General features: G+C 46.7%; 13 protein-coding genes across 13 annotated transcripts; 8 read left to right on the forward strand and 5 right to left on the reverse strand.

The window, feature by feature from the left end:
• Window positions 1–172: 172 nt before the first annotated feature.
• LY89DRAFT_677170 (cytochrome P450) lies at window positions 173–1,832 on the forward strand (the record flags this gene model as incomplete). The annotated part of the gene is made up of 3 exons (XM_018213661.1): window positions 173–390; window positions 441–887; window positions 935–1,832. The coding sequence occupies 3 exons, from the start codon at window positions 173–175 to the stop codon at window positions 1,830–1,832; spliced, it is 1,563 nt and encodes a 520-aa protein (XP_018062655.1).
• A 135-nt stretch (window positions 1,833–1,967) lies between these two features.
• LY89DRAFT_339943 (uncharacterized protein) lies at window positions 1,968–3,196 on the forward strand. The gene is made up of 2 exons (XM_018206859.1): window positions 1,968–2,048; window positions 2,117–3,196. The coding sequence occupies exon 2, from the start codon at window positions 2,171–2,173 to the stop codon at window positions 3,086–3,088; it is 918 nt and encodes a 305-aa protein (XP_018062656.1). The 5' UTR covers window positions 1,968–2,048; window positions 2,117–2,170; the 3' UTR covers window positions 3,089–3,196.
• Window positions 3,197–4,608: 1,412 nt separating this feature from the next.
• On the forward strand, window positions 4,609–5,472 carry LY89DRAFT_765146 (uncharacterized protein; the record flags this gene model as incomplete). The annotated part of the gene is made up of 2 exons (XM_018221658.1): window positions 4,609–4,657; window positions 4,729–5,472. 2 exons carry the CDS (start codon window positions 4,609–4,611, stop codon window positions 5,448–5,450), a joined length of 771 nt encoding a protein of 256 aa, XP_018062657.1. The 3' UTR covers window positions 5,451–5,472.
• Window positions 5,473–6,203: 731 nt separating this feature from the next.
• LY89DRAFT_691170 (uncharacterized protein) lies at window positions 6,204–6,961 on the reverse strand. The gene is made up of 3 exons (XM_018216246.1): window positions 6,707–6,961; window positions 6,620–6,654; window positions 6,204–6,563 (listed from the first exon to the last, which is right to left on the reverse strand). The coding sequence occupies exon 3, from the start codon at window positions 6,546–6,548 to the stop codon at window positions 6,273–6,275; it is 276 nt and encodes a 91-aa protein (XP_018062658.1). The 5' UTR covers window positions 6,549–6,563; window positions 6,620–6,654; window positions 6,707–6,961; the 3' UTR covers window positions 6,204–6,272.
• A 910-nt stretch (window positions 6,962–7,871) lies between these two features.
• On the reverse strand, window positions 7,872–10,233 carry LY89DRAFT_339972 (FAD/NAD(P)-binding domain-containing protein). The gene is made up of 2 exons (XM_018206860.1): window positions 10,205–10,233; window positions 7,872–10,158 (listed from the first exon to the last, which is right to left on the reverse strand). The coding sequence occupies exon 2, from the start codon at window positions 9,862–9,864 to the stop codon at window positions 7,921–7,923; it is 1,944 nt and encodes a 647-aa protein (XP_018062659.1). The 5' UTR covers window positions 9,865–10,158; window positions 10,205–10,233; the 3' UTR covers window positions 7,872–7,920.
• A 2,069-nt stretch (window positions 10,234–12,302) lies between these two features.
• LY89DRAFT_765148 (uncharacterized protein) lies at window positions 12,303–13,577 on the forward strand (the record flags this gene model as incomplete). The annotated part of the gene is made up of 1 exon (XM_018221659.1): window positions 12,303–13,577. The coding sequence occupies one exon, from the start codon at window positions 12,303–12,305 to the stop codon at window positions 13,575–13,577; it is 1,275 nt and encodes a 424-aa protein (XP_018062660.1).
• A 510-nt stretch (window positions 13,578–14,087) lies between these two features.
• On the reverse strand, window positions 14,088–14,561 carry LY89DRAFT_677176 (uncharacterized protein; the record flags this gene model as incomplete). The annotated part of the gene is made up of 1 exon (XM_018213662.1): window positions 14,088–14,561. The coding sequence occupies one exon, from the start codon at window positions 14,559–14,561 to the stop codon at window positions 14,088–14,090; it is 474 nt and encodes a 157-aa protein (XP_018062661.1).
• A 1,347-nt stretch (window positions 14,562–15,908) lies between these two features.
• LY89DRAFT_789124 (uncharacterized protein) lies at window positions 15,909–16,994 on the reverse strand. Its single transcript, XM_018223222.1, has 2 exons — window positions 16,934–16,994; window positions 15,909–16,882 (listed from the first exon to the last, which is right to left on the reverse strand). Exon 2 carries the CDS (start codon window positions 16,793–16,795, stop codon window positions 16,238–16,240), a length of 558 nt encoding a protein of 185 aa, XP_018062662.1. The 5' UTR covers window positions 16,796–16,882; window positions 16,934–16,994; the 3' UTR covers window positions 15,909–16,237.
• A 1,419-nt stretch (window positions 16,995–18,413) lies between these two features.
• On the forward strand, window positions 18,414–19,982 carry LY89DRAFT_701989 (Six-hairpin glycosidase; the record flags this gene model as incomplete). Its single annotated transcript, XM_018217226.1, has 1 exon — window positions 18,414–19,982. One exon carries the CDS (start codon window positions 18,414–18,416, stop codon window positions 19,980–19,982), a length of 1,569 nt encoding a protein of 522 aa, XP_018062663.1.
• Window positions 19,983–20,631: 649 nt separating this feature from the next.
• Window positions 20,632–21,416, forward strand: LY89DRAFT_677179 (uncharacterized protein; the record flags this gene model as incomplete). Its single annotated transcript, XM_018213663.1, has 4 exons — window positions 20,632–20,660; window positions 20,721–20,989; window positions 21,076–21,158; window positions 21,201–21,416. The coding sequence occupies 4 exons, from the start codon at window positions 20,632–20,634 to the stop codon at window positions 21,414–21,416; spliced, it is 597 nt and encodes a 198-aa protein (XP_018062664.1).
• Window positions 21,417–21,710: 294 nt separating this feature from the next.
• Window positions 21,711–22,557, forward strand: LY89DRAFT_742148 (uncharacterized protein; the record flags this gene model as incomplete). The annotated part of the gene is made up of 2 exons (XM_018220795.1): window positions 21,711–22,305; window positions 22,364–22,557. 2 exons carry the CDS (start codon window positions 21,711–21,713, stop codon window positions 22,555–22,557), a joined length of 789 nt encoding a protein of 262 aa, XP_018062665.1.
• A 460-nt stretch (window positions 22,558–23,017) lies between these two features.
• Window positions 23,018–24,459, forward strand: LY89DRAFT_659380 (GroES-like protein). Its single transcript, XM_018212514.1, has 3 exons — window positions 23,018–23,355; window positions 23,403–24,162; window positions 24,216–24,459. Exons 1-3 carry the CDS (start codon window positions 23,171–23,173, stop codon window positions 24,402–24,404), a joined length of 1,134 nt encoding a protein of 377 aa, XP_018062666.1. The 5' UTR covers window positions 23,018–23,170; the 3' UTR covers window positions 24,405–24,459.
• Window positions 24,460–24,659: 200 nt separating this feature from the next.
• On the reverse strand, window positions 24,660–26,474 carry LY89DRAFT_765151 (general substrate transporter; the record flags this gene model as incomplete). The annotated part of the gene is made up of 6 exons (XM_018221660.1): window positions 24,660–24,754; window positions 24,809–24,890; window positions 24,957–25,408; window positions 25,459–25,847; window positions 25,907–26,168; window positions 26,240–26,474. The coding sequence occupies 6 exons, from the start codon at window positions 26,472–26,474 to the stop codon at window positions 24,660–24,662; spliced, it is 1,515 nt and encodes a 504-aa protein (XP_018062667.1).
• Window positions 26,475–27,537: the final 1,063 nt, after the last annotated feature.

Genomic DNA, 27,537 nt, shown 5'->3' on the forward strand with positions numbered 1-27,537 from the left:
CCAGCCAACATCAACAGTTCATTTCCCGCAAAAACCTCCTTTTTGCTTCTTCCATCAAATCTTTTGCATCCCCACCCTTCAAGAAGTCGTAACTCCTGATTGTCTGGTTCTTAGTGTTAATCTCTGGGTACAGACCACAATTAACTCTCCTTCGTCCTCCCGATGCAGCACGATGTCATCTGCAACAGATAACCTCAACATCCTGGCCAAGGCGATCTATGGAGTGCTCATTGCATCTGTTCTTGGACTAGTCTCCTTCGGTGTAATTCGATTATCATGCGTCGAAGATGTAGAACCGGGGGAGCCGCCAGTTGTCTATTCTAGAATTCCCTTCATTGGTCACATGATCGGCCTTCTCAGCCAGCACAATAACTATTTCACTTATATAAGGTGCGTGGAGTCCATGAACTTCTACCACATCACTAACATTGCTATCTAAGTGAGCGCTACAAAGGTCCTATTTATACAGTCAAGATCTTCTCGTCCAGAATCTACATCATCCAGTCACCTGACCTAGCCCAAGCCGCTTTCCGGCAAAGCAAGGAAATCGACTTCAACGCCATCAAAGCCTGGGGTTGTCGAGCGATAGATTACGATCAGCATGGAATAGACATTGTTGCTTTTCGACCTGAGAAAGGCGAAGGCGCCTACATGATCGACCTCCATAATGAGATGCACTCATCGCTAGCCCAAGGCCCGAGTCTTTTGGAAACTAATGCTCGAGTCCTGAACTATCTTGCCAAGTCCCTGAATGCTGTTCATGCTGGTTCAAAGAGGCATCAATTGTTTCGTTGGCTACGAGATGAATACACCATCGCATCCGCAGGGACACTGTATGGATTGTCAAACCCTGTATCCGACAATCCAAGTTTGATTCAATCGATTTGGTAAGCTCTTATCTCATCAAAATCTCATAATGTCTAACATAGGCTAGGGACTTCGAAAGGGATCTCGGACTGCTCGTTCTCAATTTTCATCCGAGATTTACTGCGCCCAAAGGCTACGATGGCAGAAACGTTGTGTTGCCCGCTTTCCTAAAATATTATGAGGAGGGCCTCGACAAGAATGCCAATGGTTTAGTTCAAGGGAGAGCTCGAGCCGCACGTCAATGGGGTTTGACCAACGAAGAAATTGCCAAGGCAGAAATCACCATCATTATGGCCGCTGGCACCAATACTGTCCCCAGCGTCTTCTACATGATCTGCTACATCTTCTCCAAGCCAGATTTGATCAACCCACTTCGTGAAGAAGTCGGCAAACTGATGACTCGGAAAACTCGAGATGGTGGCGAAGTTGAGTCGCTCAATATATCGCAGCTGCAATCCGACTGTCCTCTGCTCACCGCTTGCTTCCACGAGACCTTGCGTCTAAACAAGACAGGAGCTTCAGTCCGCACCATTCTGGAAGACGTCAAACTAGACAACCAATACTTCCTCAAGAAAGGAGCATTTCTTCAAATTCCTACTGGAGTTATGCAAGCCGACCTCAAGACTTGGGGTCCTGATGCCAAAGAGTTCAATCCGAGACGCTTCCTCAACCAGGATTCATTATCGAAAGAAGCAAAGAAAGCGCAAGCTCAAGCATATATCCCTTGGGGTGGAGGAAAGAACCTCTGTCCTGGTAGACATCTGGCGTTTACCGAGATTGTGGCCTTTGTTGCGGTGCTTGTATATGGATTCGAGCTGAGTATGAGTGATGGTAGCGTAATGCGAGTTCCTAAAGGCGAATTCCAAAAACTGGGCGTTGCATCAATTTCGCCGGAGAAAGATCTTGATGTTTTGATACAGAGGAGAAAAGGATTCGAGGACGCAATTTGGGCATTTGATGTTTGATCAGAACTTGAGCGCAGCTTGGATAGCCAGAGATTTGGGATCGATCATTGGTGTTTATGCAAGCCGCGCTCGATTGTGTTACCCTACGAAGTATATAGTTGAGTGTTCCACAATTCAGAGTTCACTTCTGGGTTGATTCCATAGGATATCGTGCATGTGGTCATGATAACCCATGTACGAACAGCACACAGCCACGCGTGCTAGACCACTTCCAGAGTAGGTGCATCTTCAAGATCCGTGCTGACTACATTAGTTCGAAACATTAATCTCGCCATAAATTCTAGGAACTTGCGGTTTGGAAGTCCCTTGATATTCCTGTATTCCGATTATTTCCAATTATGAAGCGCAAATCTACCATTGAGCCCTTCTCCGCCGATCGCCTCCTTTCGGATCTGGAACATATATCAAATTCAATCAAGGCACCTTACTCTCCACAAGCTGTTCAGGAAGCTCTCCGAGTCTTCGGCGAAAATCTATCAAATGGAGCAATCGCGATACGCACGACCAACAGAGCAGGTGACCCTCTCAATTTCTGGGCTGGAGAATACAACCGCGCCGATACCATCTCACGTGCCGTGAACGCTGGTATCGTGTCATTTACACATCCAACAGTACTCCTTCTCCGGTCTTGGTTCTCCATGTATGACAATGAGCCTGAACCAAGTACCGATTTCGACACAGTGTATGGCCTGGCGAAGACTTGGATCTACTTCATGCGTCTTCGTCCTGTGGAAGAGGTTCTAAGTGCTGAACATGTTCCGCAATCGTTTCGAGATCATATCGATACATTCAAATCGATCGGTGCTCGGCTTGTGTATCATGTTGCTGTCAACTATCGGTCGAATTCTGTCAATGTGTATTTACAGATACCCAGTGAATTCAACCCCAAACAAGCTACAAAGGTCGTCACTACTCTGTTGCCAGATTGCGTTCCACCTACGGCTATAGAGATGGAACAAATGGTGAAATGCATGAAGCCAGACATGCCGATTGTCTTTGCTGTCACGCTGGCATATCCTTCTGGAACGATTGAGAGGATCTGCTTTTATGCTTTTATGGTTCCGAAAGAGCTTGCATTAAGCATGGGAATTGGAGAAAGGCTAGAAACATTTTTGAGAGAGACGCCATGCTACGATGAACGGGAGGTGATAAATTTCGGGTGGAGTTTTGGGAGGACAGGAGATAGGTATTTAAAGATTGATACTGGGTATTGTGGGGGGTTTTGTGATATACTAGGGAAGTTGAAACATAATTGAGGACTGTAAAGTGTGGAGAACCTTCCTATTCACGGCACCGAAGTCCTTTCTGTCTATTTGATTTTCGCTACATATGCTCCAGAGACTGCTAATAAACAAACAACCTTCCATCTTCATGTGCTCCCAGTCCATCCAAAACCCCGTCGAGGTCAGGACAGTGATTTCGACGGTCAAAATATCGACCGCTGCTATTCCGGAACCCAAAATCCTTCTGCGTGAATTTCCCTCGGTAATTGCGTGCTGGAGTTGAGAGAATCGATATGTCGCGACAAATATGTGATGATATCTGCCAATAGTGATGGAGGCAAGCGATGCGTCATGATTTCGCCATTCACCACAGGACCGTGTCTGTAGGTAACCGCCGTGATGTATTTTTGAAGTGGGCAGGCACGTGCAGTACTCTTATATGCCCAATTGATTGCGTCGATGGGCAAGAACGCCTTCTTCGTGCACTGCAAGTCTCGAATGGCCTCTATTGTCTTATTCTGGAGAGCTGGTATTAGGTAGTATTTATTCTCTTGTAGCAATATGAGAATTCTGCATCACATAGTATGAAAAGGCAGGCTGTACAAATGGGTGCGATGTCTCTCGGGACATATAGTGAATGGCTACACCCAATAACTTGACAGACAACTGGTGGACTTGCAAAGTGAGGTGGCTGCGAGAGGATGCGCCAATGAGACAACGCTGGATCACCCCAGATATCTCAACAATAGTTACCTCAACTTTGATTCTCAATCCCAACTTTACGATTCGACTCACTCTATGCCGGATTGTCAATATTGTTTGGCCCAAGTTTCCTCGTCCGAATTCGTGGAATTCGAAATTTCCATTGCGAACGTTCAGACTCGGATTTTGTTTTTGGCTGAGACAATGTCTTTCACGAACGAACCTCCTGTCTCGGTCCCACCGGTTATCCAATTGCCACTGAGCTCAGAAATAATCTAGTGCAGCCATCGGATCAGGACTTTTACCCAAAGCACTAGTATCCCCTCGTCAGATCTTCCCTTTTCCATTAAAGATATGATCATCTCAAATTAAGTCTGTGTTCCTCAGTCAGTCTAATGAAACTGATCGGCATGGCCCCATCTATCCACATGTGCTTTCTCTGGCTGCTCTTCGTGCATCATGCCCAAGCGTCTACCTTTCAGCCCAATTGTACCATTCCAGCCTTCAGTACCAACTATGTTTCTGGACCGAATACCCGTGGTACGCTTACGATCTTGTATAATTGTTTGTCACTTATCTTTCTGTGCACTTGGAGTATCCAAGCCTTGAACATACCAGCACAGCGATCCCAAACGAAAAGTACGATCCAAGCAGCACGGTGGGCCATTCTGGATTTACAAACGAAGGTCAAATAGATGATCTTTACAATTCTAATTCCGGAGTATCTTATCGGGAAAGCGTTCGGCGAACAGCTTTCTGCAAAAAGTGGAAAGAATTTGATACAACAACGAGTGATACGGAAACACATCAGTGGTATTGAATGGGAGGAAGTTCATGCTTACATGGCAAACATGGGTTATTTTGTAGTTGATTTCGGCCTTGTCCTCCACCAACAATCAGGTACGCATACACAGCTCGATGTGTTGTAAAAAGGACATCACTGGACTAATTCTGTTGCTGATACTCCAAAGTTTCACTTAAGCCTTTGGTCGACCAAGCTCGAAACCAAAACTCAAACGGAACTAAGACACAACATGCGCTTGATTTCAATTTACAGAATCTCCAGCATCGCTATTGGGCACTGAACAACTGGCAACTTGAAGCGGCTTGGCGTGGAGACCTGATCGACATGCCTACAGTGTCTAGTCAAAAATTAGCAAAGTTGGACCGAGGAGACAAAATAGCTAAAGTCTTTGCACTCATACAAATCCTCTATCTACTCGTACAGATCATCGGTCGAAAAGTGGCGAGTCTCCCATCAACTCAGCTGGAAATTGCAACACTCGCCTTTGCCGTATCAAGTTCAATAACCTATGTCCTTCATTGGAAGCGGCCTCAAGGAGTTGACAGTGTTTATATCCTCAAGGCGAAGAAAGTCCCTACTTTGGAACTGGTCACGGAAATTGCTAGTTGCGGAGCAACGTATGTGTGGGCGAAGAATAGGACCCCGAAAAACATTGGAACAGGATTCGAATTGGATCTTGCTCCTTTCCCAAATGATGGGGGTAATTACACAGCCCTGGAGGGCGACTTCTCAAGAAAGGTCTGGGACCGTCCTGGGGGCAACTACGAGATTCTATCCCAAGGTCTTGGTGCTATGGTCGGTGGTATACTGTTCGGTGGATGTCATTGTATTGCATGGAATTTCCAACATCGATCGAACAACTTGGGTGGAAGATCTCCTCCATCTTAATAAGCTTTTTGCCAGTGCTAGCTATTTGGCCCTTCGCCTATTATTCCGGAATCGATACGGAATATAAAAATAAAGCGCCATCAGTCGGTCGATACTACGCTGGCTTAATTTTGATCATTCTTCTGCTCGCCTACCTACTCGCACGAATCTTCCTCCTTGTCGAAATGTTCAGAGCTTTGTTATCTCTCCCACCTGAAGCGTTCATCCAGACCTGGTCGGGTTCCTTTCCACACTTTGGATGATCTTTTAAGCAAGTCGAGCAAACCGACAGTGAGTCAAGGGTGTACCCAAGCAAGAACAGCAAGCTTGCTAACTCCGTACAGAACCAAAGAAAGAGGAAATTGATACCTGATACTGTTTTCATTCAGCGAACATTCCCAGTCTCTGTGGAACTTTTCCTTTCGCAGAAGTTCTCTTTGCACGTGGGGGCTTTTTTGAGCCGACTGCTGAGATGTCAATGCGCGTTTGGTTTTCTTTCCAGGGGGTGGTGAAGGTTCGTGAAGAGCAGACGAAGATGGATGGAAAGAGATCGACATTACCCCCGTTGGCAGACGAGGGGCGTTTCGTGTTGGGAACACTATTTCGGTATTGGTGAATGTGTTTGATACACTTGAGAGAGATAGTGAGAGGCGTGGGGAGACACGACTTAATGCATTCAGCGCACTCAGCGCACTCAGCGCATTCCGCGCGTTTAGCGTTTAGTTTCACGTGCTTTCGCGCTCATACTCTCATCTTGATATATATAATCGAAGAGTTGGTCATTTGAGATTCCGCTATTGAACTTCTCGAAAATGTTGATACAATAAATGCAGCATTGAAACGTTACTCGACAGATGGGACGCAAATCATCTCACCAACTTTCAATACCTCACAATCCATATGCGGATTCAACTTCATCAAGTCCGCTACCGTAACACCACGCTCGCTCGCAATAGCCCAGCACGATTCATCCGGCTTAACTGAATAAACGACAGAATTCTCTCCACACTGCATTGGTTCTGGCGACGACGAATTGGACCCCAAAAACTGGTAGAGATAAAGTAACACCGCGAGTGGGAAAAGTAATGGGAGCAGGTACTGCCAGGACTGTCTCTCCATTTTGCGTTCTTGCTCCTTTTGCCTGGTTAACATTACCCTCGCCATCAAGAATTCAGGGAAAGAAAACCTACAGGCGTTACGGTTGAGAGCTCGTAATTCGTACCACCTACACAATGCATTTAATGTCAATAGCAACAACTCAGACCAACATCACTCACTCCGATGCAACACTCCATGTCGAGCTCCCGGCTCCGACTCCCAATAGCTACCATCCCGATCTTGATAATGATGTTGTTCGGTATCCGCATCGTAGCCGACGTGGCGCATGCCTTCAGGCAAACGATCATCCTCCCTCCAGGTGTCGCCTCGATATCCACGACTCATTTTGGCTTATCAGCTTTCGTGCGGTTTCTTTGTTGGAAGTATGCTCTGCAAAGATATCTTAAGTTGTTTGATGTTCGTGGAAGATATATTTGATCTGACGTGGAGCGTGAACCTGAAATCTGGATAAAGGTGTTGCCTGATCTTATGTAAGATTCATGTGATGTCACGGCGTGATTCCAAACAGATCTCACCAGCCAATCATGGTGTATCAGAATAAAGCAGTCTAAGATCAGCACAAACGCATCGTTTGGGGGCTTCAGTATTCCATAAATTCAACATCACCTAGAATTTACATTTTCTCACGATTGATATTGAGATAAGCCGGGGCCCGATATGTTGTAGCTGATGGGCGAAAGATTCCGAATTCTGCCTCACAATTCGAAGATGAATTTAGTATACTATGTCCTTTACAGGAGCTTTTCTTTCTTCGATGTCTGAATATATGAACATGATTCAATCAGAATCTTTTGGGCATCGGCCGTGGTACCAGAGTGGGTTTTCCATTCGCGGGATTTCGCTTAAAAAGGGGCAAGCGGGACACATCCAAGATGATAGCGATGCGGCTACGGAGTTGACCTACCCTAGTACTCACATCTTTCTTACAGTGTTACAGATTCAAATGATGCTCTTTTTTCGTTGTTGGTGACCTCTTCCCTTCTCATACTCAGTATAAGATAGGTACACCTCGGAAGTTTATCTCACTTTCTGGATGTCATCACCACATAGCTCGGCAGCACTAGAAAGCAGAGATCCAGGAGTTTATGGCGTCAATTTTTAAGTTACGACTGCGACTTAGGAGAGTAGAAGTCAGTCAAACATTGAGTAATCATTCATGTGCTCCTGCGCTTTCTCCGTTTTCTCCGCTTTCTGCGCGTTTTGCGCGTTTTGAGCTCATTACGCTTCCTTTCCAGATATATAATCCAGATTCAACAGTGCATAGCTTCCATTTAATATTGAGGCAAACAAACATCTTGTATTATGTTTCTCTGGAGGACCCGTCTCGGGGTGCTCAAGTAACGCTTCATATTACTGAAAGTTCGTCTTAGTTCTACGTCTCAACCACGATGCCCTGCATGTTACCCTCAGCACGCCACTTCTCCACATGCTCAAGAAAGTCCTCAACACCATGACCCCAGACAGTACCACGTGCCATCTTCATTTGCTCTTCAGGCGGTACTCGATCCAGTTCACCCTCTCGATTCATATAGCCCGGAGTGCAACCACTCAAAGCCGCCATCGCTAGCGACCTCATCGCCACCTGAGTGCCCCAATCTTCTGCTGCTGCTGCAGTTGGAGCCACACTGAAGGGTTGACCAGCAGCCTTACGCTTAGCTTCTGCAAGAATGTATGCCGCATTCTTCGCGTTACAGTCAATAGCGAACAGAAAGTTTGGGCTCGTTGACCCTTGTACAAAACTGCAAAGGAAGAGATTGGGAAACCGATGGTCAAGAACAGCGTGTTGAGTCATGGGACCGTCGCGTTTCCATACCTCAGTCATCGAAGCTCCATTACGGCCGGTAATAGTCAAGTTCGCGTTCTCTGCTGGCGTGCAACCAATTGGCGTGCGAAAGCCCGTGGCGAGAATGATTACATCGACGGGGTAAGCCTGATCTCCAACGACAATCGAGTCTGAGGTGAGTCGATCAACACTTTTACCATCTGTGTCAACGAGTGTTACGTTGTCCTGGTTGAAGGCCTGCAGATAATCGTCGTGGAAACAAGGCCGCTTGCACCATGATGGATACCATGGTTGAAGTTTCTTCGCAACACTAGGATCAGTCACAACACTCTGTACCCGTGCGCGGATTCGGTCTTGTCTAGGGAAGTCGATGGTTTGGAGCATTTGCAGATATGCTGGAATATCCTCTACAGATTTGGGGCCTCCGGGATTTCCAGCAAGCCCCACTAATCCCAGGGCATGCGTCCACTCGTCGTCTACCAGATTGACTGCGGGGTTTTCCTGAGTGTTGAAATGCTGGTGGAAATTTCTCGTACGTTCACGTTGCCAGCCAGGAGATGTTGTTACGTTCTCCTTGAACCATACTGGATCGGTCTCACATTGGTCACGCTTGTCAACTGCCGCTGGTGTACGCTGGACGACGTATAGATGCTTAGGCCATCGTGCCAAGTGCGGAACGATCTGGACAGCTGAAGCTCCTGTGCCGATGATCGCTACGCGCTTGTCCTTCAAGTTGACGAGGGACGGATCCTGTTGAGATCCGCCGGTTATCGAGTAGTCCCATCGTGCCGCATGGAAAATCTGTCCTTGATAATCAAGAATACCTGGGAAGCCAGGTAGCTTGGGCCAATTGAGCACACCGTTGACGGCTGCCACGAACTTCGAGCGGATATTCAAGGTCTGTGCCGGAACTCCTTTACGCCTCTGTACAAGTTCCACTTGCCATTCCTTATTCTCTTCATCCCATACCAACTTTTCGGCTTTGGTTTGAAAGACAGCGCTGCCGGCAATCTTCCACTTCTCGGCAACGAAGTTGGCATAGTCGCGGATTTCATGTCCATACGAGTAGCGATGTTTGGGTATGTAACCCGTCTCCTCGAGTAGCGGCAAATAACAATAGCTCTCAACATCGCACATCAGTCCAGGGTATCGATTCCAGTACCAAGTCCCTCCAAAGCCACCTGCCGTGTCGATTATGCGGAGGTTCTCGGGGCGAACACCTGCCTGCACCATCCTAACCGCGTGCATCAACCCTCCGAAGCCAGCACCCAAGATGAGAACCTCGCATCGGTTGTCTGGGAACATTGTGTGGGCATCTTTGACAGCACTCGCATCCACCCATGGATCTTCTTGAAAGTGCCGGAACTTGTCTGATAGATCGGTTGAGATATCGATGAACTGATCGTTGCCTTCCTTACGTAGACGCTTCGAGCGCTCCTCGCCATATCGCTGTTGAGCTTTGGAAAATTGATCTTCAACAATTTCTTCGTCTTGATAGGATTGTGCAGCTGATAGTTTGCTAGTTGGATCCATGGTGAGGCAGTTAGTTCGTTTGGCGTATATAATTAGATAATTTATGTGACCGCTGCGATTGAATTGACACCGAAGGGCATATACTGGATCTCAAATGACCTTGGACAATGAAACAAATTATATGGTTCTCCTCCTGTTCCAGGGTCGAGGAAAGCGTCTTTATAATGCAAAATGTAACAGAGAGACGACAACGTTCCACATGCTGCCCAGGCATGCCCCGCATTCCCGACTAAAGTTAGGTGCCTTCGTAAAAATCATCGAAACAGGATAGAATGCGACTGTTGGATATCGATCCTAACCTTTTAGCCAAAAGATCTGCAGCTCCATGCAGTCATCTCACCGGACTGTAGGCTAGCGAGCCATCTTCGGAAGATAACGCGGGGTCGTGCCTCAATTGCCAACTTCTCGTAATAAAGATAAGAACGTCAGTAATAGCGACTCTTTGTGATTGGATATCTAGTCGTCAAGATTCCCCTTTTTGGAGTTTTGAATTACACAAGGTTTGTGCCTCAGTCAGTCACCCTACACTCGCTCGGATGTACCCTATAAGGTTAGACAAAGTTGGCTAACAAGAGTCATTGGTCGAACTCATATCAGCTCGGAAGCTTCCTGTGGGGTGGTACCGTAGGGCCGACCCTGCCAGAGCCGTGTCCTGCGATCCAATGTCATCAGCATGGATCGGACCGAAAATCGAGGAATGTAATAAAGTGATTAGGTCGTGGATGGAACTACCATAGATGCCACATGTGGGGATATAGAGAGTAAATCTAAGGAGCTGCAGAGTAAGAATACTCATAGTAAGAATGCGCATAGTCTCAAGATTGCTTTCTTCATTCATTGGTTTCGTTCTATTCTGTGGACGAAGGGGAAATGTTGCTTTTATCTCAGCCGAGTGTGAGCAGTCGGAGCAGAGCCTGAGCAGAGCTTCAGACCATCAGAGCCTAAACATCCCGAGCATGTCGTGGGATAGCCTGCGCGTCATAATGTGCAACATCATCTTGGTCTCCTGCCCGGCTACAATTTCCTTACCGAACTTTGTCCAATCGTTTCTGATCCCTTACAATGGTTCCTGCGGCTGATCTCGCCAAAGAGCAAGTAACGTTTTTCAGCCCTACAAGGCACGGAAAACCAAAAAAATCAACGTCGGCCGACACAGCGCCGAAAGAGACGCCGAGGTAGACATGGGTAGCAGAAACGAGGATAGAGATAACTAAGGCCAACTTTTCTTTTACATCTTCTAGATGTTGCGGTACGCAATGAGTCTTTCCTCGAGTGAGAAATCTGAATATTTCGGTCCGTTGAAAAATATCAAAGTAGTCCCTTACTTTGCAAAATTCGATATCACTTCCAAGTTACTTTCATTCGCTCACAGGGGTCAGGCATTCCAACTCGGTAGCTTACCAGTGTAAGCATTTTCTGCAAGAGTCCTGCAGCTCGCTTGATTCCGTTTTACCTTGGCTTTAGTAGGGGCCAATCACATTCTCATTTTTAATTTGGGTTCTGGAGTTGCTTTTCAGTTTATTCTATTTCTTGCTTGTTATGTGCATGAGGTAAAGATAGAAAGATGAATAAGTACCTTTATGAGAAGGGGTGGATGTGACTAAGCTTTCGTTTGGACTTTGATCACTGCAACCTTCCATAGCACAGCAAATTCGTCCAATTGGACACTCGTTTCTCGTTTTAAGGTACCGAGAGATCTCAACACAACATTATCTGCACAGCAATCTCAATCCAGAAGGTAAGAAAAGAAGTTTAGTATTTTACTTGCAGGAAATCGTATTCCATCCACTGGAGTTGCTTTCCATTTCGAATATTCGATTACTCAGTGTTACAAAGCAGATTCGGGAGAAGTGAGTACGTCTGATTTTTAGGGAAGCCGGTACGGAACTTCCGAATATATAAGGGGGCTGCTGAGTCAAGGACGCTATGTAAGCTCCGGTGCGACGCTCAGCTTACTGCATCCAATATCAGTTTTGTTCGGATGAAGAAAACAAAGTCGTGCCGCGGAAAGAAACGCGAAGATTGGACAACTGACAGAAGAAACCAAGACTCATGCAAATACATGCAGACGTAGAAGCAGTAACCTTCTTGTTACCATATTCATTGACACCTGGCTCTCCCAACTTTTAACACTTTCCACGATCTAAGCGCCGGGCTTCGAAGCCGATTACATGAAAAGGTCCATAGAAGTCAGATATAAATGAGACAAAATCTCTCAACTAATCTGAGCAACTCCTCTTCTGCAGAGTCAGCATCAAGCCCCAGCTTCCACAACTCATAACATATCATTCGGCATCTCACTTCCAGAACTGTTGAGCATTAGATGCTCACGAAAGTGAAGATATTGACACTACTACATCTCCTCGCTTTTGCTATAAGCTTCATTACCGTCGGCCTTCTTTTTAACCGAGCACAAATATCCGGAGGAAGCATCAAAAATGTATGCTATGCTATTGGCCTTCTTGATCTTATGGCTATCGGCCTTCAACTCCAATGGAGCTTACGCATACACTATTCAACTGCTAGATCAGCCGATCAAAGCGATATCGAGTGGTGAATTTGGCTTGCCGCAGGGACTCCACGTACAGTTACACAGCTACCTGCCAGTGACTGGGCGTGACGGGGAAGCTATCGTCCGGGGAACTTACAGCGGAGACTCAGAGGTCCAGACTACAGCAGCCGAGAGCGACAAAGACCGTCGAGGACTCTGGTCATTCGTCTGGGCGGCGACTAAGGTTTTCATCAACCCGATGTCCTGGACGTCTGGCATTCTACTCGGTGATTTGGCATGTCATGCTGTTGAGTGGTGGGTTAGTGCTCCCTCTTGGGTGTCGTACCTCTGCAACTCGTTTGCCGTCGTTTCCACTATGTTCTCTGTCTGGGACGGACGTGCCGACCTTGCCACTGCTTGGAGCGATTGGACAAACGAAGCATCGTATCAGGGCAACTTGGACAGTCTGCAGCTATCACCCTACTATAGTGATTATGGCAACGTTGTCGACAATATTGATCGAAGATCATCTCCGTTGAAACGCGGCAATGAGTCTGGCTACTACGATTGGTCAGTTCTCCATCCTCACCTGGCAAACAAGACGATCAGAAACGCCCTCTCTGGGAATGCTAGCATCTTGCATGATGTCGGACGCGACTATACGATCATCACGATGGCCCATGTGCTCAACAGTACCGATTTGAATCCTATTCTAGTGCAGCGTTCCATCAATGGCACTTTACTGGGTGCACCTGTATCTATGTTCTTTGTGAATGGTACTGGGAGCTCGGCAGGTCTCGGTTCTCACCATGCCTTCGGTACAGCTACGAAGTCGCGCAAGCGCGATGATGGGAACTGCAATGGATTTGGTAACGATAGTGGTAACATCTACGCCGACAACACTGAGCTATGTGGAGGAGATGGCACGGACACCGAAGATGGCATTACAGGCGTGTACTACGGAATGGATTTCTACTGGACAGAGGCTCAATGGGAGGAATACGATGCCGACGTGGGAGGTCAATATCCAGACACCAACGGCGCATGGAGTCTCGCCAGCGAGCTTTCCACCGACACGCAAAACAGCCAGTGGTGGCGATCTTGCCTGTGCGACCAGGAAAGTGGGGACTATTCGTGGACGGGGGCTCTTCAATACACCTGGAATGGTGGATTCAATGGCTACAGCGACTGTTATGCTGGCACTTGCGGAGGAGCCTCTTAGTAGTGCGAGTCTGGAACGATGAGAATAGGTCATGTTAGAAACTTATCTTCTTCCATGACTAGTATTTTCAATCTCGATGGAAATGGTTTCTTTTGTCGATTACTTGGTACATTGGGATAAACTTTTCGTCTGTTCAACACAAACGTAAGAGAGAAGCCATGTTGCAGTCACCTTGATCTTCTTTATGAGCAAGGCATACAAGAATAGAAGTCTGTGTTCACAATTGCTAGATGTAAAATGTGTCACCAAAAGGTAGCTACGCAGAAATCAAGTATTGGTTGTGAAGTGTTGCTGTATTGATTGGCTCGGCTACACTAAAGGGTGCCTCGCGCGATGTGACCTCGCTCTATGACACTAAGTCCATCCACAACCCATGGAGAAAGCAAAATATCCAGTCTGAGATATCGGTAACGGTGGCTGGCAAAGAAACGTGGAGATAGTCGAAAAAAGATGATAAATGTTTCGAAGAAAGCCGAATCCACTCGTCTTCCACAGAAGCCCCACACTCTCTTAACAGCCAGTGTGCACACCAAGCGAGTTTGTGCCTGGGGCGCTGACGAAAGCGTTGTTGCTGCCACAGCCACGCCAGACAGTACTCCTGCCGTTGCATTCGTTGTGATTCCAAAACTGAATGTTTGCATCGTTAAGGTTGGAGACGATCAGACAGGCGGTGTTGATGGCCTGGAGGCAGCCCGTATTCTTGTCGAGACTACCATCAAACACAGTATTGCAGTTCGAGCATCCAGCATCGCTGCAGGCTTTGACAGTAGCTGTAGAACGTTTTTCGAGGCTCCAATCAGAAGAGCGTGCCTTGATGACCGATGCCATAGACTCCGAGGGTGAATATGAGCCATCGTCTGCTCTGATGAAGACGCGCAGGGTATCGGATGCAACAGGCGTAGAGACTACGGGGCTGCTCGCAAGGAGGAGGAGGAGAGTGACAAGCCCGAAAGCAGTCTTCTTGATGGATGATATAGCGATCATTTTGAATGGTTGACTGTGAGAGAAGTGGAAAGGTCTTCAAACGACAATGATTACTGATGGTGGGATATGCTGTGAGATACTTTATCGACTGTGAGCTAGAAACACAACTCTCCCGGGAAATGAGCCGACTTTATAGATGTTTGAAGTACGACTTGAGGTGAGAACAATACCGATACGCGCCTGAGCCGATCATGGCGCAGGCCACTCAGGATCCGTTAAAAGCTCGATTTCGAAAACAATTTGAGAACTCTGTAATGGCCTGTTTAGCATTCTAATTTCATTCAATCTATTCCTCTTTTACCGGCCACGAAGATGACAGCCGAACAGATCAGATCATCTCACTGAACGAAAAGAACAAATCGTAAGATTCAATAATCCCAGAAAAGAGTTCATAACTTCATAGTGCCCATAAACCAAATATATGCATATGCTCACACAGCTTATACATCATATACAACTTTGATAAAACAAGTTTATATTCAACTACGTTTTAATTTGCGTCATAATATATTTACAGCGCAGTACAGTGCAATTGCAAGTAAGTGCGCTGTAAGCGAGAGCGATTTAGTGACTGCGCTGCAAGCAAATCGATATATCCGCGTTTTAAGGTATAAAAGAACTATAGTTGCGCCGATTGAACACCAATGTAAACAAGATGAACTACTAGGGCAGAGACAATCGAATGCGAGATTATGCTTTGAAGTGATGAATGCCAAAACAAGCTTTAAAAGTACACCTTTGTCTGTCAGTCACTACCCACGATGGCAAAAGCTGACTTGAATAGACGCTTTTGATTCGTTCTAAGATGAAATGCCGAACATCATGCAAAAATAGGTTCATGTCAGTCGAAAGGATAATCTGGGGTGCGGTGTCTATTAATTGTATTTAATATCACACAGAATTGGTGGAGTGGTAAACTTCGAATCCTGACTAAGAGGCGCAGTAATACTTTAGAGACACTCTTCCGCGAGGCGCAGCCGCCGGAGACCTGGTACGTGGATATGGACCATCAAATAAGCTTTTCAAGATCGTAACATTTTCGCATGGCTATTACAGAGTCTACTTTATTAAGCGCCACAAACGACTCAGGATTTCTTGGCGACGCTCGAGCCGCAGCACTACAATCCAAATTCGTCGAACTCAGTGTAACAGTACACTTGTTCCAAATTTTTTATCCAGTGCCAGACATTTCAAAATTTCTGACTTCATCCAAAGAACCGGTCTGCAAAGAGATCTGTACAACAGTCTAGTGGAATTCGGCAGAAGTTCAAGATCACCTCGAGGCGCAGCCACATGAAAATCAGGAGATCAGATCGAACCTTTGCAGAACTGCGGACAAGTGGAGGACGACAATAAGTACGAGTATATTAATTTGCGAGAGATACTAAATAATCACTCCATCACTTTCCCCACGGCAATTTTCATATCAGTTATGTCGGTGTGGCACTCGAGAAAGAGAGAATTGACTCCATTTACCTCTTTCACGAGAGACTGCGAGGTCAATTCGGCGAGTCGAGTCATGTAAGCAACAAGTTGCTATAGTTCCTAAGGTTCAATCTAAACGCAGAGCAGACGACACCCTTTTTCACGCAGACAGTATTATACCAGGTCGCAATTCAAAAATCGCCTTCTCAACATCCAAACCCTATGGATCTCCTTTTGATATTCCAACCCATCTACGAACCAGGAGGACTAGGGTGACCAACAGGAGTTCCATCGAATTGACCAAACGTGACCTCAAAGCCCAAACTCGCAGCCGTAAAAACCCCTTGTTCCTCTTTCGCCTCCATCGCTCGCGCCTCCGCAATCAAACACAACATGACATCTTCAATAGTCAAATCCTTGTACGGATGCGCATATAAATGAACCGCCCTGAGGTGTCCTTGCCCAACCATTCTGGCAGCATTAAGACGCACGTGAGTATCCGGTACCACGTGACCGCTTTTCGTCAACAACTGCCTTGTCCTCTTGATGTCTTTAACAAGGAAGAATCCATTCTCTGAGCTGAATTTCGAAGAGAGAATAGTGTCAAGAGCTGCCATTTCGGCGTCGATGCGTTGCTCTGTCGTGAGGTTGGGATCTTGGCTGGCACGCATTTGTTCGAATCCTGCTTTTGCACGATTTGTGTCGTAAGTGGTAGAGTTGTCTTGATTTTGACCTGTGTTCGAGTTCGATGATTCGTGGCGGGACTGTTGTCCTATAGATGCTACTAATGAGCTCCATGGAGAGCCCATTGTGAGTCTGCTCTCGAGCGAAAATGTTCTTGCGACAGCTCGTGATGTCGAAAAAGCTGTTCTCGATGGTGAAATTGCGCTTCTCCACTACTAAAATTATTCTCGTATCCTAGTCTGCTGTTGAGCTTGCAAACTCACATGGAAGTGTATGTTACTGTCAGAGATCTGTCAGAGACGATACAGAGGACTTGGGTTGATCGTGCAAGAAGAATCAAGAAGACTGAGATCGAAGAGATGAGATTTGTGGCGCTCAACCATTATGCAAGGAGTGTCAATTCTAGCTAGCTCCAACTTCTGTCATATACCATAACCTGAGCAAATAACGCCACCGTTGTTGGATTTGTGATCTTTCGAAATCCGGTTTCGAAAAGAAAGCCGAAGCTTGCTCGCCTGCTTCCATGCTTACGATGACCATCCAGACTATTACTTGCTCCAAAACCTCCTCGGACCAGATGTGCTCCATTATAGAGCACGGGTATATCCCGAGACCAAGGGAAGCCAAGATCCCGATACTCGGTATTGAAGCCGTGCGTTCCGCCAATCACCATCCCACCTACAGTAACCTTGCGCAAAAGCAAAACTCTATCCTAACAAAATATCTGCAGGCGTTGTGACATGTCTATTCACGACCCAACATTGTTCGATTTTTCTCGTCTCCTTATGGACCTATTAGTAAGGAAATAGACCATATTCCTTCATGTCCATTTGGACTCAGAATAGTTCCTGGAGAAGTGGGGTATGCGGGTAAGCCGCGGTGGGGTAAGCCAGGTACTGCTCCTGGCAATACAGTACCTCACAGGGATTTTCGGGGGACCATCCGATTCCAAACTAACTTCCCGCAACTTTTTTCTTTACTTGAGCATCTCGAGAGTTCAATAAATTAGGGAGTCATCAAGGAGTATTATTTCTGCACCGTTCCAGTGCTAGTATTTTGAAATTCTGGTGGAAGCGCAGTACTTAGACTCTAGGAAAGAGATGAACAGCAAGTAAGCCGAGGTACAAAGTACAGACCTTACGTTACAGACCAGAGTCACATCGAGAGTGATTATTGGCACCTGCATAAGTCTAGGGGGAATAATGATCAGATGAACTTTATGCAGCGGCCCTCGGTCTTAAAACCGCCTCTAAGCCGCATAACAAGCTCCTTTCACTCGTCCGATCTTTTCAGCACGTTGCATTGCAGCTATATTATTGGACGTACCCCAAAATGGCGAGCCTTCCAGATGGTAGCGTGGTCGACAATGATCCTTTAAATGGAGTCTACCAGACTAGATGCGGTACGGACGTCATTCCGAGGCGCATAATGATTCAAGTGATCATCGCTTTCTATGTGATGCGATCCTTCGCTTGTTTTCGTGTCATCCGCTTCCGTCAAGGCCGCTCCACATGACTGGGTTTCAAGATGAAAGTCGCATGTTGATATGTTTATATGAATAACACCCTATAATGTTTCTAACGTCATGGAAGTTTTTCCAAGGCGCAGGATTTTCTTCGATTTCTTTTCGTTGGAAGTTTCACCTCTTTCGACGCACAAAATCAACGTCGCCAAGCTGTAGTTCCGAGAGCGTCGAATATGGCTTTCCTGACTATTTCGCTCTTTATCTCAATTGTGTTTCTAATGTTCAAGACAGTTGCTGGTGTGCCAGACCATTATGATGCTTCCAGATCGTGCTCGCAATGCCATGGCACCAGACGTTCGTTGCTTCGTCGGGACTTGGAGAACACCACTTCGTCATTCCCAGCCATGGTCAACGCGCTCGAAGTAATGCAATCGCTTTTCTGGGACCCATCAAATTCGACATGGCCAACCGGAATTGACTGGACTATGGCTACTTTCAATACAGACATTTCTACAACCTTGGCAACGATGGCTACCTACGAAGACTCGACATATGCTAGCGACATCCAGGAATACTTCTCCGAAGTCGTTGCCTTCTATTCAGGGGAGGATGCGATTGGTCTTACCACTCAGAAGTTCGATGATGAGCAATGGGTCATTCTCGAATGGCTTGAGGCAATCAAATTTGTGAACTTATATTCGAGCATCGATCCAAGTTTCGACGGACAACAGTACATTCCAGAATTTGCCCATCGAGCTCGAGTCTTCTGGGATCTCGCTTCGCAAGGTTACAACACGACTCTATGTGGCGGCGGCATGGTGTGGACGTATTCACTTGCGCCATACAAAAATGCGATCACAAATCAACTCTTTGTCGCTTCTAGTATAGGGATGTATCTTTACTTTCCTGGTGACTCGAATCCAAATCCTTCTCCAGACCCGGACACGCCATATAACTCTTCTCAAGCACTTCCTCCGATTCAAGCACGCGACCAAAGATACCTCAATGCTGCAATCACGGAGTATGATTGGTTGTCCACAAGCAACATGACAAATGCTCAGGGACTCTACGTCGACGGATTTCACATCACAGGCTACGTCAATACCACTGACATTGGGACCGGCAATTGTGACTCAAGAGACGAGTCTGTTTACACCTACAACCAAGGCGTTCTCCTTTCTGGCCTCCGAGGACTTTGGGACGCAACTGGGGATCAGAAGTACGTCACAGACGGATATACTTTAATGAACAGCGTGATCAACGCCACGGGATGGCCAGATGTATCCAACAACACATGGGCTGGTCTAGGCTCGAACGGGATACTGCAAGATCTCTGCGATGTTGATGGAAGCTGCAGTCAAGACGCGCAAAACTTCAAAGGAATCTTTTTCCACCATCTCACACTATTCTGCCAGCCCCTCGCAATGGACGAAGCTCAACAGAAGAGCCAAAACACCAGCATCATCTTCAACGCGACTCCAGCGCAAGCACAAGCTCATCAGGCACAATGCGACACCTATACACCTTGGATTCTACATAATTCTCAGGCTGCATATGCAACCCGGAACTCGTCAGGCGTTTATGGAGGGTGGTGGGATGCTAATTATACGGTTCCGGAGGGCTATACCGATACTGTTCCTGGGGCCGCAGATGTGATGAATAAAGGAATTCCTCAGAATCGTATCTGGAGACTTCCGAACAATCCTCCGGTTGCAACCTCTGGTCTGACTCCTGTCGCAACTACCGTAGCTACAGATCCGAATGATAGAGGGAGAGGCAGAACGGTGGAGACGCAGAGTGGAGGGTTGGGTGTTATGACTTCCTTGGTGAATGCTGAAGAAAGCTGATGATATTTTCTTGGTAATGTCTCATCCGCTCATGTTCTCAAGCTTTACGAATATTTCAACGAACATATTCCATGCGTCCTCGACCTTTGATCTGAGCCGTTTCAATCATGTGATTTGTGAATCATCTTCGGGCTGCATACCCATATTTTGAAAGCTACCGTCGTTACCCCGAGTCACCAATGCCCTAGATGTCCGTCAGAAATATTTTGAAACACAAACGGAACTTGTTTTTTCAGAACAACCGTCCACGAAATGTACAAGCAATTGAGAAGGAGCCTAATACCCACAGAGACTTAAGCGAGATCTAAGCGGACCCCTGAATTATGATCACCACTTCGGGACATCTCAGCGAGATACAAGATACGATTGCGTCATATCAAGATCACTACCAACGATTTGTGATGGGTTACTTTAGCAGATGATGCAATTGATCTTGTTTTTCAATAGCTCGCGCTAAGCTTTCATAGCTCCCTTTAGCATGTTCTAAAAGCCACTGCCGAGGATGATAAGTCCCGGATATGAATTGAAGCTCGACTTTAGCTTCATGCGGAGATATATCAACTGCATGCCCTCCTTTTTATTTGAATTCAATTCTCTGAGTCTTGATACCCTTGTCACTAATTCGCTGTCTTTTTTATCAATTGCCAACATGTCCACCCCCTCTCTTTTCGACGGCGTGTAAGTCTCCTTCCCTCCCCAGCCCACAATTCAAAACATTCTCACAAAGCTCCCTCACAGCGTTAATTCAAACGGCATCCTAATGATAGCATTCGGCCCCATATTCCTCGCCTTCATCCCAGTAACAAACTACATCACCACTCCCAACTCCCTGGTCCAAAAAGCAATCGAAACATTGCTCGCTGCTATTCCAGGCAGTGCATCGATCCCAAGCAATAGGGTTATCCCAGCTTTATCTGCCTTCTATATTTTCTGGACGTTCGCAGCTACGGGCGCAGCTTCTGCGGCTGGGTTGGGAGCAAGTAGGAAGGAGGGATTGGATAATAGTCGTGTGTAGACGGACACCTCGACTGCTTGCAAAAAGCTGGCCCTCGAGAACATTTGGATGGCACGTTTGGCTGACTTCCAAATTTAGATCCAAGGAAAGATATCAGTGCCCTCAGAGGCCTACCCCTCCGCCTCCGCAGCGCACATTACAACACCATGGAAATGTTCCCGGTACCTGCCCATCCCCGCTTTTCCCATCCTCGAACCTAACAGATCAAGGGCTTCGCACTCGCAGCCGCTCTAGCTCAAATCACAGCTCCTACGAACCAGAACTTGATCAACCTACTCGGTCTCCACGTCTTGTTGAAAACGTTCATCTATTATCCGGCGTATATATTGGATATTGCGCCATTGAGATCTCTGGCGCATTTGGGTGCTACGGCTAGCGTTATTAATGTTGCTTGGCAAGTAGCTACTGGTGCTAAGTGACGGTTGATGAAACGCGTTGAAATTGAGAGAGCGCGCGGAAATGGGGGTGGGATAATTGATTGTATGATATGGATCTGGACATGTATCATAAGAAAGATTAAAGCCGAATCTCTATTTATTTACCAATAGGTGTTTACGCACATCTTTGTGAGAGATTCTTCCTCCTCTTACAATAAGTACCTTTGACGATCTACACAATAAATGTCCCCCACAAAGGACTCGTACAACTTTCTATTTCCACTTCCGGAAGGGATTCTTTGTCATTCACCAGGTAGGTACATCTCCTCCCAAGACATGTCAAGTTTCTGTATCGCTCAAATTCCTGCCAAGCCAAGAGCACCGAAGATGAGACCACGATACGAATCCGTAACAAGCAGGAATCTTCCGCCTACCTTCATCAGTGTAGATTCCCTAGTCAATGCGCCTACAATAGAAGTAGGAAGAGATGTCTTGCAAGCAAGCGAAAAATGGCTAGCAAGCGAGTACGCGCCTCAGCTCGCGATGACAATTGCTCAAATCATCGCAGACCGCGCCGGGCAACCGATCTCCAACATCGTTTGTCTTGGAATCGGGAATCGCAGAGCTCGAGACATCGATCAATTCGTACTCCTCGCTCAGATTGCCACTCAGCTTTCCGTTGCGCAGCCAAGTATTCTCGATAATATTGTGGCCCAAGATCCGAATATGAGTCCGGAGATGAAAGGCCTGTTCCAGATTCACGGATGTCGAGTTGTCGAGGATCCAGAGGCTTTCGGTTTTGTTGGACCGGATACGTTCCTCTTTGCCCCTTTCCTTCCCATCTTTGCGGTGCTGAGGGGATTGCGGAACCGGGGTTGTACGGATTTTGGGATGTATATCGGTAATGACCTGAAGAGGATGGTGGGAGGACGTGAGTTACATACTAATTAGACCCATGGTGAAGTATGATGCTAACATGTGACAATTAGCTGAAAAGAATTCCCACAGGTTCGGGGTCCACGAGAGTGATCAAGCGTCGTTTGAGCAAATCGCATTGTCGATACAGGACGAGACTGTTTGTAAACGCTCCATGGTTCCCTGCGATACTCCTGTGGGTCTCAGGGGAACTTTTAGGGGGCTCAGGGATTTGGAGATATGGTGGAGACCAGTGGAGCTTGGCTAGCGAATCTGAGAATAGGGGGCTCGCTTATTTCCTGTTGAAAATTGTAAAGAAAGCAAAGCCGAACAATTGTATGATGGATTTAGCTTGTACTTATACTTACCTAGGTATTTAGCTTGAAACAGAAGATCACTGTCATTTTATTATGGTGCATTGCAGTCGGGGTGTACGTGGGACGGAACGCTCACATGGCTCTCTGACTGTCCGTCCCTGACTCAACGACAAAATTGGCAATAGTTGCCTAGCACGATAATGATGATATCACCTTGTCACAACAGAATAGTAATCTTACTTCCAAGACGTTTCTTGACGGATGCAGTAGTCCGGCACTTTCGCCAAATATGGGAAGCCGGTGGCGAGCTCTGCCGAACTTGGGATCGCGGGGTAACCCCGCCTTGCATGCTGATTGATGATCTTCGAACGTCGTCGGGTTATTTCAAGCCAGGTCTGGACTTGCGGCAAAGAAAAATATTCTCAAGTAATTTATTTTCCCCCAAAGACAGGATAGTTTCACGTATAATCCTAACCTTGTATCCGACGACAACATCTGAAGCCTTTCACGTCAACGTCTCATCTTGCATTCTCGGAAGACATAGACATCGTCAACCCACCCACCATGTCGGCTAATCCAGAGCTCACAAACGGCACTCATGAACCTCAACACTCCGCCGTCCACCTCCCACGTCCAAATCCAGGTCTCTGGACTACCAAAGACCACAGAATCTACAGCGCACCATCACCAGAGCTGAAGCTCGGCCCGGACGACTGCATAGTCCACGTACGAGTGAATGGTATCTGTGGGTATATCTTCCCCTCCATTTTACTTTACCCTCTCTCATTCCCTCAAGATCCGATCTCCACTTCTGGAAAAGCGGTGCGATCGGTACCTGCATCGTCGAAGACGACTACATCCTCGGGCACGAAGGCGCCGGCGAGATTTTCCAAGTTGGCTCAAATGTCACACACCTAAAACCCAGTGATAAAGTAGCCATCGAGCCCGGCATGCCATGCGAACAATGCTACCACTGCACGACTGGGGATTATAATCTCTGCCCCGACGTAGCATTTAGCGGCGTCTGGCCGTACCACGGCAGTATTCGTCGGTATCACGTCCATCGCGCCAAATACTTACACAAGATCCCCTCCACGATGGATTTCACAGAAGGGGCCTTGCTGGAACCACTCAGCGTCGTGCTGCACGGAATGGAGCGCTCGCCGCTTCGTCTTGGACAGCCGGTTTTGATCTGTGGTACTGGGCCGATCGGACTCATTGCTCTTGCGGCTGCGAAAGCTAGTGGAGGGTTTCCGTTGGTTATCACGGATGTGGATGCTGCGAGGTTGTCGTTTGCGAAACAGTTCGTGCCGGAGTGTGAGACGTTCCTTATTCCGTTGAGCGGATCGCCTGAAGAGCATGCGGCGGGTATTCGAAGTGTGTTTGTCAATGATCTGGGGAGCGAGGAGCCGCCTGTGGTGTATGAGTGTACTGGTGTGCAAAGCAGTGTGCATACAGCTTCTTATGCATGTAAGAGAGGGGGCGAAGTAATGGTTATTGGTGTTGGACGGGCGATCATGGATGGCTTGCCGTTCATGCATTTAAGTTTGGCGGAGGTGAGTTTCTTGCTATTGGCGGATGAAACATACGTCTGCTGACTTCAATATAGATCGATTTGAAGTTCATCAATCGATATCACCACTCTTGGCCATTTGCTATTCGGCTCATGCAGTCGGGTTATATTAATCTGAAGCCTCTAGTCACGCACACATTCACTCTCGAAGAAGCAGTGACAGCATTGGAGACAGCTGGTGACCGAACCAAGGCATCCGTAAAGATTCATATTGTGGATAATTAGTTGAGTGGTTGTGGAGATCCTTTGGACACAGTGTATGAAACGAGAATGTGTATGCAAATTTGTATTGATAAAAGTATTTCAAATTCAACTTCTAATATGCATATTTGCGAGCTACATTTATATACGTCCTCTAGTATATTCTATGCTGTAGATTCTCTGTCTCCTATTCAAATATCTTCCGAAGGAAATGAAAGATAATGGTTTTCAACTGTTCTCAGAGAAGCAATCACGTCAATTTTGGCCCCTTTCTAATCATCACTTATGTTCCAAATGCTCCGTGATCGGCTCATGCGTCTCTGGCTTTCGAAGTCTATCTTCGTGGCCGATGGTCCCCTTCTCAATATCAGAACCTGAACTCCATCCTTGCGATACAAATGGTAGCTTCGGTAGCCCAGAAGTGCCACCAAGAAAGAGAAAATCGATATCTTCCAATGACTTGTTGCTTGTTTCAGGGTAGAAGAAATACACGATTGGAATGAACGCAAGCTGTATCTTTGTAAGTCTCATTGGTGCCATAAAAATCTGGAAGATGAAGAACAAAGTGCATCTTACATTCGTAGCCATGAAGATAAGGTAGGCTTTCCACTGAAGCCTGTTAATGATGATTGGTGTGATCATCACAATCGTAAAGTTCCACAACCAATTGCTGGATACTCCGACAGCCGTTCCTTTAGCACGAGCTTCCAGGGGTAAGATTTCTGGTACGTAGACCCACGGAACACAATTCACCGTCCCCCCAAAGATCAACATATACGTAAAAAAGAAAGCAACGCTGGCAGAGGCCGTTGGTTTCTCGACAGAAGTTCCCTGGAAGCTCAACAAAATGGAGATCATCATCATTGAAAGACCAAGTCCTGCGCAGCCCCAGAACATAGTCTTGCGACGACCCATTTGGTCTAGGAAGAAGGATGGAACGAGGGATCCGAACATGAACATCATGTTGATGCAGCCACCAAGGATTTGCGCAAGTTGCGCGGTCATCCCAACATTTTCCACCAGAACAGCTTCAAAGTTTAGCTCACGCAATCTTAGCAAGACGAGGAGGACAACTTACATGGGATGTAATAAACGACCAGGTTGATTCCTCCAATTTGATTCATACACTGCATTCCCCAAGCCAGCAGAACCCGTCGTCCAGTCTGCACGCCATCTCTCTTGAATATATTGCGCCACTTGAAACGACCATTACGTTCTTCCAATTGTATAGCCTCGATAATCTGACCCGTCTCGTGCCGAATCAACGCATCATCCGCAGGTTTGTCGTAGATAGTACAAAGAACCTGCAGGGCTTCCTCCGCTCTATCGTGATTATAGAGCCACCTTGGAGATTCCGGCAACCCGAAAACAAGAATGATTACAATGACGGCAAATACGATCTGGAACGCGATAGGAAGACGCCACGCAACAGGTCCACCAGCAAACGACATCCCGAAATCAAACCAGCTAGACATTACACTCAGCTCAACAATAGCAAAAAAGCGATGAGAGAGGTTCGAACTCACTATGCAATTGTTATGCCAACACCAACAAATAGGACTTCAGCCGAAACAAGTCTACCTCGCATGTGCCCTTGGCAAAGCTCAGATTGGTACATGGGGACTGTTGATGTTTCCAGCCCAGTTCCCATGCCGGTGACAATACGGCCAATAACCAAATGCGCCACGCTGTATGCGGAGCATTGCAGGATTGCACCGATTATGATAATCGAGGCTGCGAGCCATATCACCTTTCTCCGCCCTAGAGGGTTTCCGATCCAAAAATTGACTGTTGGAATATTAGTACTCTAGATGTACCCCCATCTTTCACAAAAAAAAACGGGAGAAATAACAACCTACTGAAACAACCAACAAGACAACCCAAATTATACGATGCGACGATGATACCAGTGTGAGTATCACTCGGATGGCCGAATTGATCAAGCCAATCCTCATTCTGCAGGATACCGCTAAAAACTCCTTGGTCGTAGCCAAAGAGTGTGAAGGCGAGTAGACAACAACAGCTCACAGCGATCTGTAAAGACCTTCCGCGGCCGAACCAGCCTCGAGTTTGGATTGCTGTCTGTACGCCCATATTGAAGATATGGATCACAACAAGGAGATATGATGCTTGGGCGTAGAATATGGAAAGAAGACCACCGCGAAGACGAGGTAAAGAGAACTAGGTAAGTGACATTACTTCCTTAGTGTCAAAAAATCCCAAAATCTCCCAGGAACGACGTTTCCGGATGTCTTCTCGCAGAACGTGACGTCTAGCGCTCACTATCCCTCCGCGGGAATAAAATTGCGAAAACGGGATGCGGGGAACATCTCTTACCCCTCAACCGAGTGCCGATCCATCGGTGACAGATGGCAGGCAGTTGGTACGGGTAGTTTAGCGCTAAACATGGGAGTATGGTTCCACATCTTCGGGCTTTCGATCGTGCGGATGCGAACCGGGCCATAGGTTGAGGAGGAATGTGCGAGGGTTCTTGTTTGCTTCGGGGACAGTGGCGGGAGAAGATTTAATATTGAACGAGATGCTCCTGGCTCTTTTTGAATATATTTTAAGTTGAGTTCTCCTTTGCTTTCGATAATACCATGTCTCTAGAGACAAAGTTCTGAGATCTAGTAGCAAACTACCCCGTAGCAAAAGTTTTTTTCTTTCTGCAACTGCCGCACAAGGACACTTTCCTCGAGCGTTTCCTCCGCAGTCCGGCACAGAAGAAGTTGTAGTAAAGATGGCTTTCAAGATCTTGTCCTGAAATATTATATTATCTGCAATGTCGTAACTTGGTAAGAGCTGAGGCCACCGCGCGCGGCCCACTTAAGCGAGAACCTTAAGATCTCACTTAGTTTTATATTTATTATTATAATTATAATTTTTTATAGCATTTTCTAATATTATAAATATAAATTAATAAATAATAATTGTGACAGCACGGTTGGACTCAAGTACGTAGACGAGGAATCGATTAGGCTATCTCTTAGAATCTAAAGGTAAAGAGGAAAGAAAGGAAGGAAGCGCCGGAAGGCAGGGCATATATACAGGCGAGCGGTCACGTGAGTATTTCGTAGCGGGCACGTGACTCCATAACCGTGACATTACCCCCCCCTTCCGAAGAACGACGTCCTCGTCGTTGCATCCATCCAATTAT

The sequence above is a fragment of the Mollisia scopiformis genome (genome assembly GCF_001500285.1).
Source record: "Mollisia scopiformis unplaced genomic scaffold LY89scaffold_33, whole genome shotgun sequence".
Taxonomy (NCBI): Eukaryota; Fungi; Ascomycota; class Leotiomycetes; order Helotiales; family Mollisiaceae; genus Mollisia; species Mollisia scopiformis.

Excerpts from the sequence above, each read along its gene's own strand:
- LY89DRAFT_339943 (XM_018206859.1), top strand. The coding sequence starts at position 2,171 with ATGAAGCGCAAATCTACCATTGAGCCCTTCTCCGCCGATCGCCTCCTT.
- LY89DRAFT_659380 (XM_018212514.1), top strand. The coding sequence starts at position 23,171 with ATGTCGGCTAATCCAGAGCTCACAAACGGCACTCATGAACCTCAACAC. Across the intron at positions 23,356-23,402 it reads CGAGTGAATGGTATCTGTGG|ATCCGATCTCCACTTCTGGA; the intron begins GTATATCTTCCC and ends CATTCCCTCAAG. Across the intron at positions 24,163-24,215 it reads TGCATTTAAGTTTGGCGGAG|ATCGATTTGAAGTTCATCAA; the intron begins GTGAGTTTCTTG and ends ACTTCAATATAG.
- LY89DRAFT_691170 (XM_018216246.1), bottom strand. The coding sequence starts at position 6,548 with ATGGAGAGACAGTCCTGGCAGTACCTGCTCCCATTACTTTTCCCACTC.
- LY89DRAFT_789124 (XM_018223222.1), bottom strand. The coding sequence starts at position 16,795 with ATGGGCTCTCCATGGAGCTCATTAGTAGCATCTATAGGACAACAGTCC.
- LY89DRAFT_339972 (XM_018206860.1), bottom strand. The coding sequence starts at position 9,864 with ATGGATCCAACTAGCAAACTATCAGCTGCACAATCCTATCAAGACGAA.